The sequence below is a fragment of the Drosophila bipectinata genome, chromosome 2L, assembly GCF_030179905.1.
Source record: "Drosophila bipectinata strain 14024-0381.07 chromosome 2L, DbipHiC1v2, whole genome shotgun sequence".
NCBI lineage: Eukaryota > Metazoa > Arthropoda > Insecta > Diptera > Drosophilidae > Drosophila > Drosophila bipectinata.
In genome coordinates, this window is record NC_091736.1 from 14,007,871 (window position 1) to 14,025,079 (window position 17,209).

General features: G+C 40.3%; 1 protein-coding gene across 4 annotated transcripts in view; it reads left to right on the top strand.

Moving 5' to 3' along the window:
• The window catches only part of spir (spire type actin nucleation factor), a 38,403-nt gene that overhangs the window by 11,239 nt on the left and 9,955 nt on the right, over window positions 1-17,209 (top strand). For 2 of the 4 annotated variants that reach the window (XM_070277511.1, XM_070277513.1), the window contains exons 2-6: window positions 1,016-1,074; window positions 12,921-13,038; window positions 13,438-13,547; window positions 14,810-14,933; window positions 15,007-15,089. In XM_070277511.1, coding sequence (XP_070133612.1) covers window positions 1,016-1,074; window positions 12,921-13,038; window positions 13,438-13,547; window positions 14,810-14,933; window positions 15,007-15,089 — 494 coding nt within the window. The remainder of the gene's footprint in view (window positions 1-1,015; window positions 1,075-12,920; window positions 13,039-13,437; window positions 13,548-14,809; window positions 14,934-15,006; window positions 15,090-17,209) is intronic. The other 2 variants (XM_017241496.3, XM_070277514.1) reach the window with 1 other exon arrangement.

Sequence of the window (17,209 nt, forward strand, 5' to 3'; positions counted from 1 at the left end):
AAAAATGTATAGTACTTTATTTAAATTAACCATCTAGTGAATATAAAAAAGACTAAACTAAAATAAACAAACTCCTCATTGTTTTTATTATCTCTAACCAAATCAAGCTGGCTTGTTGGATATTTTATGTATTTTCCTCTACCGCTGATTTATTTATTGTTTGGCTTTTAAGTTGGCGGATATTTTGGGTGTAGCAACCGGTCGGTCAGTCAGTCAGTTACGCTTAATAAACCACAAAGTGGAATTGCTGGGCCATGATACGTACCCCCCCTTCAGTATCTGCAGACAGTTTGTAATCAAAAGCCGGCCGGTCAGCAAATCAAACACTGCCACCTTGGACTGGTGGTGTTCGGTTAGCGGCTGACTGGCTGAGTCAACTATTTTTTATTTACTTGAAAATTGCATTTAATTGTTTAACAAAATGCCAGGCGCGTTATGTCTGTCGCTTATAGAGATATAAGTTATAATACAATTGCTGGCGGAGCTGTTCATTGACAATTTTCCGCCAAACAGTTGTTGGCCATGTGTGCGGACTGCCACGCCCAGTCACCTGCTTACCGCCCAGTCCAAGCCCCCCTCTATATGTCTGTCTGCACAACAAGTTTATGATTGCTGAACCCGTTCCGAGTTTTGTTATTTGTTATTTCTGTTACAATTTCTGCTGTTTTTTCTGCACTTACTCGTATTTTTTGCATCAGACTTGGGTTTGGCCATCAAGTGCGGAAGTTGCAGAGCCAAGAAAATAGAGAGTTCAACAGGGGCTGGAAAAAGGGGGAGTAGTAGTTGGGAGGAGGCATTCGAAATGTTTGCATATTAAAAAAAAACGAGAAAAAAATGCAATTGGAAAGGTGAACAAATTTTTCTGTTGTTTTATTTTCTGCTTAATTGCAATTGACTCGTTTATGGCCAACTCAATGATTTCCCGTTAACTCCTGTTACCCAATTTATAGATTATTTTTAATGCCATTTATTCATTTACAATTTGTCATAATGCCTTGTGTTTTTTATTCAACAGCCTTCGAAAACAACAATCATCATCACCATCACACGCCGCTCGTCGTTTCGCATAGAAAGGTGAGTAGATATTGTAAACTAAACCATATATATATATTTTCTATTTTTTTAATGGATCATAAACCGATCGAAAATCCCTCACGTGTACTGCCAAGTTGGTGACTTTTAAGTGCCCACAGATTACAGATTACAGATTAGAATTATGGCCCGTAAAGTTCACTCAAATGAGTTCGTTTCGAGCCATGTTTGCCGTCTTGTTACGGTTCCGGTTCGGACTTTAATTTAACTCTAATGATTTATGATAAAAGAAATGAGAACTTTATGCCCCGGGAGAACGGATTTTGTATAAAAGTATCTAGCGGCGTTGGATAAATACTCGCGTCTTGTCATTAAACTGCTTGATTGTCGCATAAACGTATACAACTTTTGATTGCTTTTCATTAAGTCCGAACTCTTTCTTAATTCAGGCATAAAAAGTAATGGGATTTTTGCAAGAGGTGTTTTTCTGCAAATTGTATATTGGAGTCTTCGTCTTCAAGTCGAGTATGAAATGGATCCACTGAAATTATTTTCTATTCAGTGTGTTAAGTGCTCTTAGATGTACACTGATTGATGGGCTGTTCCTGATCATCTGTTGAGCATTTTCTTTCGACGAACCCCCACTCGTCTTTTCAATCAACCCAGAAAGTCAGGCCTACCCATGGGCTGAAGTATCTCCAGCCCGGAGCTGACATCCAATTGAACAGGCCATAAAACAAAATGAGCTGCAGCACATCCAAGGCATCGCTGAGAAGCGAGTTGCCAGGCATAATGTGTGAAAGTGTTGGCGGCCCAACGATTTCATGGCAATTTTCAACACACTTGGTATTGGGCTTACATCCGAGTGTGTAAATGTAACACCCCAGTCGCTCTAGCCAAATGCGAAAGTGTTTCTTTCCAAAAGCCCACGAAGAATGCACTTTAGGGTAACCGTTCCCACCGCCACCAAAAAAAAACTGGCCAGAAAACCGAAAACTTTTCCAAGCCATAAAGTTGAGGCGAGGAAATGCAGTACGGCGCATCGCCGGAGAATTCACATGATGATCGTTAGTAGTAACCCTGTTTGGGGGCAGGCTTGAATCGGTGGTAAGGTAATTAAAACAACGAGCAACTGTTGCCGCTGCTGCAACATCACCAGCAACTGCAATTTGGCCCAAGAAGATCGTAACATGGAAGCGCCAAGTTTCTCTACGCCTGAACATTTTTAATGTATCTTTTAGGTTTTTTAGTTTGCCACCATGGATGGATGGCTGGAAGTTTATGTTTCTGTGTAGTTTCTGGCCCAAGCTATACATAGCTTGGATGCCGTTTTCAATTAAGTGTTGTTCGCCGCACTGGGTGTGTGTGAGAAATATGCATGTTTCTCTCAATGGAGGTCGCTCCTTAGAAACTCCACCACCACCACCCCAGCCCGCTGGCTATACAAGGCACTTCCATTGTCTTCCGAGTTCGGTGAGAAATTTTCATATGCATTCTTATGACCATGTTGGGGTTACCTTAAGAATTCTTATAATTTACGGACACAGAAGACCTTATTAAAGTTGACTCTGGCATATAAATTATGTTTAATAAATATGAATGGCGATGAGAGAGAAATTCTTTAGAAAAGAAAGGTCAGGGCTTGTGGGAGGAAGGTCTTCACGTCTTCTGTACTTTCCACTTCCCAGATGGAAATAGTATACCAATTAGTTGGACCACCCCACTGTCAGTCCTCCGCTCGCCAAAAGTGATCCACTAAATCAAGAGACCCGTCAGCGCCCAAAACAAGCTCAAATTGGACATTATTATACAACAATTGCAAAAATTACCCAAGGGTTGGTGTACCGCCGTTAAGGTCAGCGGTCTGGGGTCTGGGGTACCGCCGCCTGCACACCCCCGCCATCGAAAAAGTGGGCGTTGTAAGTGCGACTGCAATGCGCAAAAATGTTCATTTGTTTGTTTAAAATGTCGCCATCCCCCCAGAGTCCACCAAAAACCAAACAAAACCGAAAATAAAACCCCACGGCACACAGTACCAGTACCTACAATTGAAATTGAGTGGAAAAAACAATTGCTCGAGAGACCAAAAGACTTGAGAGTTAAAAGTGACAGCGCGTGCAGTGACATTTTCCGCTCGAACTGCACTTTAAACATGTTTGACCTTTGTTTTTGGGTTTTCTGCTTTTCCAGCTCTCGGTCTCGCGGTCTCGGGCCTTGTGATTTTCTCATGAATATATATAAGCATATATATATTGAGAAAGAGAGACCCATAGATGCCTTAAATGACTGTCGTCGATTGCATAATCGCCTAAAGGACCGAAAAGCGATGCGGAACTTGTGCCACCTACAGTATCATATGACAGTGCATAGTCATTGGAGATTATGCAAAAAATTGCCGATCATATGCACATCATCGGGGAAAAAGATTGCTAAGAGATATGTTTATAGGTACAAATTACTTTCTGGCAACCCACTAACCGCAAAAGACTTTTCCGGACTCGTGGCAGCAACAAGCCAACCATCTAGCCAACTAACTGACTGACTTGACTGACTCGAATGACAGGCATCTTAGCCTTTTGGGGATTTTGTTGACTAGGAAGTCTACGTGTCTATCTGCGGTCTGATCAACCCACTAAGGTCGGCTGGAAATTTGTAATCCATATCCCCAGTTATACAGACAGTTTAAGTTTTGATGCGCTTCGCCACACTCCAATGCGTATTGAAACGAAAAAAACCTTCAAAAGTCAATCGGTTTTAAATAAGGGCTTGGCCAGCTCCATTTGTTGCGCTTGCATTGCCATAAATAGTGATTCGTAGAGCCGGGAGTGGAGTGGAAAACCTAAAACTTACAATGCAGGCTAAACCGACAAAGTGTAATTGGTTTATGGGTTTCCGATATTATTTTGGGTGCGCCCCAGCTAGCTACCCGTAGGAATCGCTGGTTTTTTGACAGCTGCTGAGGGGTCCGCCAAATAGGATTACTTCCTTTTGACAGCAGTCTCGATTTTTGGCTGTCTAATTTCCTTTAATTGGGTTATATATGAATATGGATATGGGGCAAGTTGCAAAATGATCGGGGCTGGGCGGGGCACATCCAAAAAATGGAAAGAAGCTGCAGCACATCCAAGTTAATGATTGCGGAAGAAGATTAGACAGGCATGTGTTCAATAATCAAGGCTACTGCGGATCACATATGGTTGCTTTACTAATGAATTAACTGAAGTAGAACCAATTATATGCTCTAAAAGCTGACTTTAACTAAACAAAGAAAAACTATAAGAATTAAATGATAGCTTCCAAGGTTGTCTTGTATTTACTAATTACAACAAAATATCATTTAATTCCGTTTAATTGCAGAATGTTGTGTAATTTTATTAATAGCACCCTAGCTTTTATAATCCAGTTGGCTTTAAGCATCGTGACTTATCTTCTAACCTAGGGTTTTTGCTTTTTTAATTATTGTAATGAATAAACAATAACATTTTTCATAAAGAAACCGTTTTTTTTTTGGTTGTCAGGGCTAAGTGGTCTCGTGCAAAGAGCTTCCATATCTCCAAAATAGATAAGTTTTGGAATGAAGAAGCCCTGGCCTAAATTGTTTTAGATATGACGCACTGCAGCTGAATTATTGGGTAATAATGCTCAAAAAAAGCCCATTTATTTAATTAAATTAAAAAAAATTAATAAGAAATGCATAGTAAAGTTAAAAACAACCGATGTGAGATAAGCAATTAGCCAACACCTTTGACTTTTAGCTAATATTGAGTATTATTCAAAGTAAATATTTAGCTTGACACAACCTGACTCAAGTTTCCTCTTAATTTTTTCTCAAAACTCTGTTAAAAATATCGTATTCTGGGTAACCGAAACAAAAATGAAAAAAATAAACCGAATAACGAAATAAGTCATCGCTTTTTTAGAGCGTGAACAGCTGGCCTACCTGTTCCATTTAACTGGCCCGCCCGTACTTTTATGGGTTCAGTTGGTCCCGGTGTGCCTTATGCTCCAGTGGCAGCAACACCACCAACAAAAAGTTGCAAGTGGCAACAACTGTTGCTGTTTCTGTTGCTGCTGCTGTTGCTTCTGGATAGCTCCAAAAACAATGATTTGGCTCTGGACTTGGCGACTTGGTTGAGTGCCTCACCGTTTGTTTTATGCTTCGTCTAACTCTCTGGATTTTGGCTCTGGTTCTATGATTTTAAAGTCTGGATCTAAATCGGTATAGTGGATACAGCTACGCATATATTATATAAGAAATTAGATTGAAATAAAATTTAAATCAAAAGACAAAGACTCCCCACATTTTCCACTTGTAGCTGCCACTTGGGCCCACTGTGCCACTCGACACCAGCTCTCTCCTCAGTTTAGAGACGGTCTAGGCGCTCCAGCGTGCCCCATTGTTCTGGGGAATCAATCAATGGACAGCAGGCGCAGCACCAGAACCGCAAAGAACAAGAAAAAAGAAGGCAACGTCTAGGATGATGGCCACGATGACAACGCGCACGACGTCAACATAAAAGTGTCGATCAACTAAACGTTCTCGGGCTCAGATAGCCAGATACCCAGATAGCCACGATGATAGAAAAGGGAGTGATGGTTGCTGATGGTTATGGCGATGGTGTGTTGGTCTAAATGGTAGGGGGGAAGATCTTGAGAGGCAGCCAAGAGGCAAGCTTCATGGCTGGCTGAAGCTGGAGCTACGGGAATTGTCTTTCGGGCAGTACTGGGATGCCGATTCTCTGGAGCAATTGTACTTACCAGGGTCTGTAATTGCATGCACCGCTGTGCCTGAATTCAAGACCTCCATTAAAAAAGAAGGGACACTGAAAACAAAAAGGGGGAATCAGAAATAAAGCACCTTCCTGGAAACTATTTGGTTACCTAAACAAACAATCAATATTAAAAACTGAATAAATGTCAATAATTGACGCCTGCCACCGCTCTTGACCGCCCGCCCAGTCAGTTCCACCAAAAAAAACCCAACCGTTAGCCAAACAATGGACCAAAAAATATTTTTGAGAACCGATGGGGGACGGGCTCAAGTGCTTGGGGCCACACTCGAAATTAGAATAAATGCAATGGAGTTGAACTAGCACTTGGAGTGAAGTTGCAACCGTCTCTGGGATCTGTGGGATCGGTGGGAATGGCTCCTAGCAGGCCACGATGAAGCCATAATTCCCGGCTCTTTTCAACCCAAAACCCAACCCATTGAAATCCATTTCTTGGCCTGGCAGTTCGTGGCACATGGACGTGATAAAGGACTCATTAAAACATCACCTCAATGGGCTGGCCCAGCAGCCTCCAAAAACGAGCTCCGACTTGGATAGCCACAACTCCAGACGCCAACTTCAGCACTCACATAGATACTGGCCAAGACCCACACAGATACCAAGGCTTATACCAACACTCATGGCCAAGACACTCACTTGTTCAATTGCTTTGCCACTTTGGGACCTCCAAACAACAGGCCCCAAAAATTTAAGAGTCTATTTTTGATACCCTTTCCTTATTTAGGATTATATTTCAGAAAACCTTTAATTAATTAATTATAGCTTGTCGTTCTTATCTCCTTTCTAGAGTTAGCTTTTATTATTTTTTTTAATCCTCACGAGTTAGGAGTGTAGTATTCCTTATAACTTCCACTTTTTTTGTAACATCTTGAACATATTTTGAGAAAAATAGAAAGAAGACCCCAAACAAGTTGCTGGCTCACTTGGGAGAGTAACAGTTACTTTTCCTAGCCGTGTATATACACACGGATATATATGTCTATATATATATCCAATTTTTTATTTTTTTTTTGGGGACCTGCCTGCACATAGAAGAGATGCAGGAGTTGTTGCCTGTTGGCGTCCAGTTTGGAGCCCGTCATGGGAAACTGTTGGCAACTGGTTGCCAGTCACGAGTTGGTCCCGGGCACTACTAGCCATTCTATTCTATTTGCCAGTCGGGCCAGCCAGCTCGATTCATAAGCTCTGCGACTTACACACTTGCAATTTTGTGGCATTAAAATTGTGCAAGTTGCAAGCTGCACAAGCGAAATTGTTGCTACAATTTGGTGCAGGAATAAAAAATACACTTGTATTTAATATTTAATATTCAGTTTTTTAGTTTGAGATTCTTCTTATAGACTTTTAGACTTGATTTTTCTGGTTTTTAATTTCTAGAATATTGAACCATTTTAGCCATCACCTATTTTGTTACCTGTATTTTGATTCCCGCTTATTTTTTCCCCCGATTTCAAGGGGCCAAGTCGGTTCAGTTCAGATTCAATGGTCATGTGCGAGTATTTTTCAATTTTTTTGTTTTGGTTCGGTCGGCTGGTGGTAATACGTACGGTACTTGAGCCAATTACCCAATTAAACGCCAGCGTTTTGTGCTATCTCATCGTCGCCATCATCAGCCCCCTTCTCAGACTCCCAACTCCCACTAGCCCCCCCTGTTTATTACCCTGTTGTAGGGGGGGATCCGTAGATGCCCAAATATTGATATATAGCATTTTGTAGGCTATGGCCCCGTGGCCATTTCTTTGATTTGAGTCATGTTCTAGAGGCGTGTACAATTAGCGTTTTGTTTCGGGTTCCGTTATAATGCTGCTAGGGATTATGCTATACCACCTCTCTCCTTGGTTCTGAAACTAAATCTGAAAACTTGTTTATCGATTATTATCGATGCGTTGTCTGTCGGTCCATTCTGACGGGCTTGGATCTTAACTTTGATGCTGATCTCTGTGCTGTGCTGTTCTGTGTTGTTGTTAGCCAGTGATTGCTGTAGGGCTTTGATCGCCATCTGGCCCGATCTCTCCTTCTAAGCCTGTCTTTATCATTTTCCAAGTGTGAGTTAAGTGTTCTAAATGGCTATATGTGTGTAGATGAGAGGCTTTTCTAGGTGGCCCGGTCCGATGTTGGGCTCTTGAGAACTTACCGGAACTGCATTAAGCGTTTTGATTGAAGCATTTGATATTGATTGATGGGTTGGGCTAACTGGGAATTGGCAAGCAAAAATGTTCCCATGGATTGATGAGAGCATGCTTTGGATTTTGTTTTATATTTTTTTGCATTTTTAAAAATGATTCATCTATCAAATGTATACTCTATTTGAAAGTAAGAAAATATATATTATTGTTCACATTTTTATTTTATTTCTGCTTCTTTGGCAAGACCATTGAAAATCGTGTGAATTGGCTTTTTCTTCATGAACAGATACAGATACAGATAGTCTCGTAAATACAAGACATAAACAATAATTTTAGCACAAGCTTAGTTTTATTGCAGCCTGTACATACACTTGAGTTTATATACTTTATATAGTATATATAGAAAATTAACCCAGTTCGCACGTCTATGCCGAAACAAAACAAAAGTCGTCGAGGCAAACGAGTCGCACTCGCAGGCAACAAAAGACAAGAAAACGAGGAAAGTCGTCTACTCACCTCAACAAATTTGATGGAAAAGCAAGAGGGGTAAGGTGAGTGGGTGGGGGTGGGTGGCAGGAGGTCGAGAGAGGTAGTTTCTGGTAGTAGTAGAAGGGGGTTTCGGCCGGTATCGCCTGTCTGATAATCATGTCGCTGGCTAATTGCAGCAGGCGGTCGTGGCAAATTGTGCAAATATTATTTCAAGACAGTTACAAATGCCGGTTCGCAGTCGTTCGCACTCGCTTGGTAGGCATATCTATGCTCAAACCTATTCACATTCTCATTCCCATTTGTATTCACTTTCCCTCGGTGTTTTTTTTTTCGTTTTTCAAGAGTGCTTGATAAGCTGAGAACGTAATTATGTGATGATATACTGCTTTCATAGGTGGGTGCACTAGGGAAAAAGTAGGCTTGCTTACTTAAGTTTTTGAAATATGTAAGGAAATGTATTTTTAAATTTTAGATAATAGAATTAAAGGGGGAATTCTGCTTAGCCTTTTTCTGTATACTTTTTTCAATTCATTAAATATACAAATGGGTTCTAAGTACAAAAAAGATCTTAAGATCTCAAAAAGAACTTGCCACAAAAAAGACTCAAGACAGAAACATAATAGTTCTTTATCCTTTTCATAGCAATATCTATTTTGTATAATTCCTTATGCCTTTATACCTTACAATCTAACCATTTTTTTCCCCTGTGTATTACTCATATTCATAATTCTGCCTTTTGCTGTAAGGCTCTTGTCTCGAATTTGGGTCAAACATGCATACTCATTGGCGTCCCCTGGCATCTCCTTTATCACATGCAAATCCCCTTTTACCTGTTACCCCTTTTTGGCCTATCTTGGCTGGCAAAACAGAAACTGGAAAATCTAAAATTGTATAACCTGCTCTCGACCGACCAGGCGGCCAGGCGACCAATCGACCGACAGAGCAAACCGACCGGCAATGTGGCGATTTCCTTCAACCCACTGGCCTGTGGGCCAGGTTTTCGGACTTGGTCTACACGGTCAGCGTATGGTCTCGTGTATCTTTGTATCTGCGGCCATAAATTTCAGCCACTTTGATCTTGCCACATTGAATGTAAAGTGCTTAATGGGCCCAGCAAGTTGACCAAACTGAGCCGATCTGGGCAAACAACAAAAATAGGGAAACACACACATGCCGCACACCACACACTGCGGAGAACAAGAAGCAAAAACTTTAATCTTTTTGTTCAGCATAAAATTGCATTGTAATTTACAAAAATATTTTCAGTTCTCATTGTCTCTGATCTGCTTGCTTTGCTGGGTTTTTAGTTTGTTTTTGTTTTTTAGGCTCTCTGGTCTCCCTAGAGATTTTAATCGTTGTCGCCAGCGTCGCCTTGTCAACTTGGTTAGGTCGGTTTGGTGAAACCCGCTCCACACTTCTCCAGCTACAGCTACAGCTCCAACTCTAGCTCCAGCTCCTAGAAAAAAATAAAAAGTTTCGAACGTTTTATGCTGCTTTACATTGGCGTCGCATTTTTTGCTGCTGTGATGTTGCTATTGCTGCCAACATTGATCACGACTGACCAGATAGGTGCACTTAAAAAAAATATAGAATAATTCTAGAGAAGATAAAATTTATAAGACTATTTGAGTTAAAAAAGTGTTTAAATCTTCTCATCTTAAGATATATTTTTTGAGTATCTCTAGTTCCTACTTTTATAATTTTTTTTTGTCTGCATCCAAAAGTGACCAAGAGCTACCTGTATGCCTAGCCTGCCGATTGTCGTTTGCTCCTCTATATATACACATATATCTCTATATATATACCCATTTATACACGGCATTCTTTCTATGGAAACAATTGCATAAAATGTGAATCCTGATAGCGACAGAAAACAGAAAAAAAGCCAAAGCAACCGGCCAAAGCCAGCGACTAGGAAATGGTCAAGTCAAGTGGGTTGGGCACAAAAAATAAATACAAAAAAAGTAAAAATAAAACAGTAGGAGATCGAAGAGTCTCTGTAGAGACGGTCTCCAGGCTACAAAAGGAGAAGGAGAAGATTTCCAGACAAGGAGTTTATGATTCCTCCAGATGCTTATAAGACAATGGGTAGTTATAATATAGGAGGAAGTTGCTTTCTAAGATTTTCAATAAATTTAACAAACAAAAGGAGGCATTTTGTTAAAGAAAACTAGCCATTTTAAATCATTTTTTGTATAGACATTTATCTAATCATCCTATAATCTTTTAATTAACTCGTTAATCCAAGTTTAATAGACTGGTAATTTTCTCATTATAATGCTTAACTAATTGTAATGATTATAAATAGGTAGTTAGTAATTAAAACCTAACAAGTCTTTGTGTAAATTTATATACCTTTTTAAGTCCATATTTCCAATGATTAGATTATTGCTTAATTTCTTTTGTAAAGCCATATTTCCTGCTAATTTTTATGCCACAATAAACCACAGTTCCTTGCACTTCAGTGACCACTCCTCCACTGGTACATAGTACCACCCTTAAAAAATGCATTAAAACAATTTACACCTCATCGGACAATCCTCCTCCTGGTCGATTAGTGTCGCCTGAATCACCTAAAAGTTTTCAAAGAAAAACAATTTGAAACCGAGCCCCAAAAAAGGCCAAAACATGAGCAGTAGCCGGTGGGAACCAGGCAGTACAGTAAATCCTCTGGCTTGGAGGTCAGGCAAAAGGTTAAACTGACAAGATTGACAGGCAACAAATTCCAAATGGCGTCGACAGAGCTCCAAGTTGGGCCCGGACAAGGTAAGGGGGCGTGTCGGGGTCCCTTTTGTTGGCAAAAACCAAAAAAAAAAGGCCAAAATGGAACTTTGGCAACTGTCTTATAATTGCCGCATTGCATGTTCCAAGTTTCAACTTTGATATTAGAGGGTTTTTTAGACCAAGGGGAGTTACTATTCCCCAACTATACTAGTCTCTTTTATTTATTTTTTTGTTTCGTTGAGAATCGGCGGATTGGAAACAGGCGCACCCTCATTCTTAGGCGCATTCTTATTTATTTATACTGGTTTTTTTATGCAAAGTGGATGAAGGAAAAAAGCTAAAGTAATGTATAGTGTGGATATATCTCCCCTTTGGCATATTACAATCTGCTTTAGTTTTCCCACCTCAATGCACATTCCGAATCGGGAAAAGGGGCACTATACCCGCCCTTTGTTCCCAGTTGTGTTCTCTTGGCTAATTGCATGGGAAAATTCACAAGATGGGACTCGATTATGAAGATGGTTTCTGATGGCCAGAAGTCGTTTAATGTACTCCCCTATATTATATAGAATTTTGTAATTATTATTTTAATAATAGGGCATCTCTTATTATTATGAGCAATTTGTCTTAAATTGATTTTTATTTTAGTTCCCTTTAGTGCCTGTCTAAGTTTAGTTTCAATGATTACTCGTCAGTTGCCTTTTTACTCTTGTAAGTAGTGTATTTTCATCTACCACTTAGCCACTCTTGACTTCAACCTCTTCCATAATTTTCCCATTAATTATGTCTCTCAACCTTCAACGCCTGCAACTGCAAAGTGCCACTGCAACTGCCACATTGCAGCTGCAATTCTGCGGCAAATGATGTAAGGGCCCAGAGGCAGGCAAGGAAAAAAAGAGCGCTGGAAGCATTTAACTGACATTTGTTGTCAACCTCTTCAGTTTCAGTCGCAGTCAGAGCCTAGAGGTGGAAATGCCACTCGGCAACTGGCTGTCACAATGTTTTATCATTTAATTTCCACAAATAAAAATAAATCCATGTGAACACACTGGCGACGGTGCTCCAAACCCAGCCGACAGTGTGGGCGGTAATCCCACGTTCAAAATTTGATTCGGATTCGGATTCAGATCGAGATCGAGATCGAGAGTTAGGTTCAGTGGCTCTTGCTCTAAAAATAACGCAACCGGCGACAGCCGGCAGCGAATTATTATTTAATGGCTTGGCTTCTTCAGTTTAGTTTTTTTTTTTGGATGCTTTAACACCTTGTTGTATCTTGTATCTTGTTTGGTTTGGGGATGTGTAACTTTTGTATCTTTTTCGGCAAGTGTTTTCGCCAACGCCAAAGTGAAAGTGACACAGCTGACATTGCACATTGGATGTTTGGATGTTTGGTTGTTCGGATGTTGTTTGTTGCTATTATTATTGTTGCACCTGAACCCAACAACTTCCCAAACTACAATAACAAGAAAAATTAGTGTTTCTACTTGTTGCTGGTTTTCTGCAACAAGTCTCCCCGTCAACTTCAGGCCCCAAACTCCAATTAGAGTGTCAGTTTAATGAACTGCCTGAGCAGCGTGTCTATTCGCGGAAAATAAAAATAATATTCAGACCCTACCACTTCAGGGGGTTAACTGCATTACACGTTGCAATTTTTCAAGTGCCGGCCTTAACCTTTGACCCGCCATACCGGCATAGCTTGCCATTTTTCCTTTCATCGCATAATTATTGTATTTATTAATAAATATATTCACGATTGCAGATTATCGGCGAATTGGCGCAAATCGTCTACACAGCTTTGGATTACAATTTGCCAGAAGACGAGGAGTGTCAGATGTCCCAGGAGCTGGAGAGTCTCTTCAACTTTATGACGGCAGATGGTGAGTTGGGGGCGGTATTTTAAAGCCTTAATAATAGTTGTTAAATAGAAACCTTTGGGTAGTTATTCACGTTTATGTAGGAGATATCGAATGGGATTTCTACAAAGACTTTCTCAGTCTTTTATTATATTTGAAAGTTTAATATTTCCAAAGCCACAAATATTCCTAAATAATCTTTAATTTGCGTCATTTCAATGGGGACTTTACGAAAATCACCCTTTTCTGAGAGAAACCCCGGCTTTATAATCTTGAATCCCCACAAAATAACCTCAAGGTTAGCTCATGAATCATCTAGAACTTTTTCTGATAAATAAAATGTTATAAAAATTTATTTTGCACATGTAAAGCCCTCAAGTTCACATTTTTAAAAGATTAAGCAACTATTTTGATTCATTCCAGAAACCGACGATGATTGCATCGACGAGGGCATCGACGAAGGCGATAAACGCTGGGACGACGATACCGAGGAGGAGCGCAACGACACCAAAGAACTAGAGCACATTATCGAGGTGGGTCTCCAATTCCAATTGAATCTCTATCTATTTGCCAAATCGAGTGCCAAAAAAACGAAACCATAGTATGCAAATTACAGCTTTGATCGCGAAGCTCGATGAGTCAGATTTTTTGGAGGTGCGCCGAGTTGTGACCTTTTGACCAGACTTCAGTCTGCTCCAATTGACATACTCGCAGATACTTTGTATATAAATATATATAGAGCACAGTATATAAAATAAGAAAAGAGGGGGGAAAATACAGAGATCGATATTGATCGGTGGGAAAACTTGTTTGGCGCACGTTACAGTTAACCAATGCGCGCAGAAATAAATGTATCTGGCGGATACTTGTTGTGTTGCTCGCGTATCTGTATCGCGGCTAACCGCAAAACAAGCCAGCTACAGCTCCAGTCCGGGTTCTACTTAGATTACGATTGCCGACCGACTGGAAAACAATTTCAATACAGATTGCACTGTCAGAGCTATGATATTAAATAACCGAAATAACCATAAAACCAAACGCAAGATCTCGCGTAATCGTAGGAAATCAGCTAGAGATCTGTAAATCAGAAATCTGAATCTTCATAGTTAACTGCGCACCAGGAATTTTCCGCATTTTCCCGGGAGCAAGTGCATCCCATCTGCCAGATTTGGCATTGGGGCGTGTGATGAACCTCACACCCGGTTGCTGATTGGTGTCTTCGACATTGGCTTCAGCTGCAGCTTCGGCTTTGTTTGATTTGGTTGACTTGGCTAATGAGCCACTTTATGCAATTGACACATTGCTGTCAGGCAACAGTGAGCACCGAATACAGAAGACAGGCAAACAGCCAGACGACAGACATTTTCCACTTGCCTGACTTTTCTGGCACATCCATCCAGCACGAAAAGTGGAAAAATATCTGCAACCAATACGGATAAATTTGCATTTTTCATTATTTGAGTGTGGCTGGCAGGCGGCGGGTAATGGGTCAACGGTTAGATAAGATTTGTTTTGGCGGAATAAATTACCTTGGTCTCCATCCGAGATATGATTATCGTAATGGGAAGTGAAAGGAAATGGCCGAAAGGCATAGACACAATTAGTTTTGACCACATAGAATTCTTCTATGCGGGATATCTGCAGAAAATTATGATGGCTTGAAGGTATTCCTAGAATTTGACACACAAAAGAATCTAAAAACTCTGAAGATATTTGGCGTTCTTTCCCTTTTTTGCACTCAATATTATGCCAACTCTTATTGACTTTAAACTAATTCTATTTATAATCTTTATAGACCTGCAGAAACCACATAAAACCCACCTTGCCCGAGAACCACTACCGAGCCGTGTGCAGAGCCCTCGTCACAGAGACCATTGAGCTCCGTGTGTTCCTGCAGCAAGTTCTAAACAATGGTAAGTGTGCGTAGATTACCAGCTAATTCATCAATCAGCCTCTAACCGGAATATTAATTATACTCCAATCTCCATGCAGCAGGTGCCGAGAAGCTAATAAAGGCGGCTGAATCGTCGGCGACCACGCAACAAGAACTGGCGAAGCTGGGCTTCAACGACTGGGTAAGATTCATTCTCCTTCTCGAACCATTGTCTCTATGATTTGTTATGTAATATTAGGTTACATACATGTGCTCCACTAATGGGCCGATGAAGTGGCCGACAGTGGCTGACGACTCACGACTTTTGCTTGGCGCACCTCTTCGAGGCGCGTTTTTGGCCAAAAAGCCATAAGCCATCATCATAATAATCATTATCGCAAAGATCACGAGCATTTCTGGTGGGTTTTCCGCTGCCAAAAAACACAAAAGCAACAAAAAAGTGTACTATTTCATGCATTGCCAAATGAAATTCACTTTTAATTTCAATAATTGGCCCGCGGTGGTCGCCTCCATTTTGGCCATCATCCTAATGAGTTCAACGCCGCTCTATATACCATATTTTCTGTTAGCTATTTTAATGGGTGCATATATCATCTATACTTCGGCGGCGGTGACCTTTGGCGAATATGTCGAGGCCGTCACAGGAGTTTGCCATCAACACCTTGCCCCGATATACAGCACAGTATCGTCGTCGTCATCCAACCTCCGAAACTCATTGAGACACACACGCAAATTGGCCAAACACGCAAGCCACCAACAAAAAATTGGCTCAGAGTTTGATTTTTTTTGCTAAAAGTGGCGTGAAAACTTGGAGTTGGCTTTTTACCGTTCGGGGTGTGTTTTGGGTTATTCGATTCAGATTCAGATTTAGATCGAAACCTGAAACTGTCAAAGAACAGTTGGCCAAGTTTGTTCTGAAATTTTGATGGAATTTTTGCATTTCTTCCTAACAAGAAAATTTCAGTTTAAAAGATATTTTTTCCTTAAACTAATAAAGTGCTAATGATTTTAATTCAATCAACTCTTTCTTTGTCTTGACAGGTTTAAGTCTTGCCTTTGTTTTAAAAAAGTATTCTTCAAAACAAGTTCTTTTAAGACCTGATACAAGACCCGATTGATATTTTCAATTAAGGACTTCAATTCTAGATCATTTTGTATTATTTTTAGAAAATCATTTTCTTCTTGGGCTTGGCTCTCTCTGACAATCTTTGCATGTCTGATAGCTGGAAAAACAAAAGGCAAATAAGAAACCCTTGCGTGCGACACATCAAATGCCATAATGTTGACTTATTTCCCCGGGAATGGGGTACTACATGCACTATCTGATGGCGTCTTCACGCCATATTCGTTATTAAATAGACCATACCCATATAATTTTATTTTTTTGCCATACATTCAGATGTTGCTGAAAGCTGAAATCCAGGCCTTAGGCCAAAGGGGTGCAGCCCTTGTATTGGCCAATTAATTGGCCAAACAGGTGAACCACCAATCTTGCCGGTTTCCAACTCAACAATCGCATATACCATATAGACTTTAAAGTATATTTATTCTGGGACTGTTTAGCTTGGTATTGTGAAACGTAATTTGAGGCAATTGTAGAGTCTTGATTAAATGGGTTCTTATCATTTTCCACCTCTTCGATAAGAGTTCTCTATTTTTGCTTTCTGTCTATTGTCTATAGGGGTTTTTTTTCTGGGTTGCTTGTCTTTGGGGCTACTGCTCTTTGGATATGGGGTTCCAGAAGTGTGTCTTTAGTCAGCATTTTATGGTGCTTCTTGGGAAGCCAACAGCCTTCAGAATGTCACACAGCAAACTGATTGTTAAAACACTTTTTCATATGGTTTTTCGCCAAGTTTACATTGTGTTTTTGTTGCTTGTTTTTAAATGCTGGAATTGCGGAAATTCTAAAGCGTGTTATTTAGTTTTTTTTTCGTTTTTTTTTTGTTTAGTGGGAACGGTTTTCTCTGAAAAGTTAGTTGGAGTTGGGAAATAAAATTGCCAGACATGGAGTCGTTGTTTCGGTTAGCTTCCTCTTATGGTGAAGATTTTAAATGCCAAATTCATCAATATACGAAGATACTTAATCTTGTAAGCATGTGTTTTGGAAAAAAGCATAGAATGTACTTCGAAAAATATGATTAAAAGGAAAAATACAGAAAATGCTGTTCTCCATAATTATTTTCTACCTAAACCCTAAGATTTTATTGGACCACGTTGTAAATTCGTATATCCCTACATTTTTTTTGAGTGCATTTTCAAACTCCTCCGGAAGCTGCTGCCACTCATAGGTGGGCTGATGTT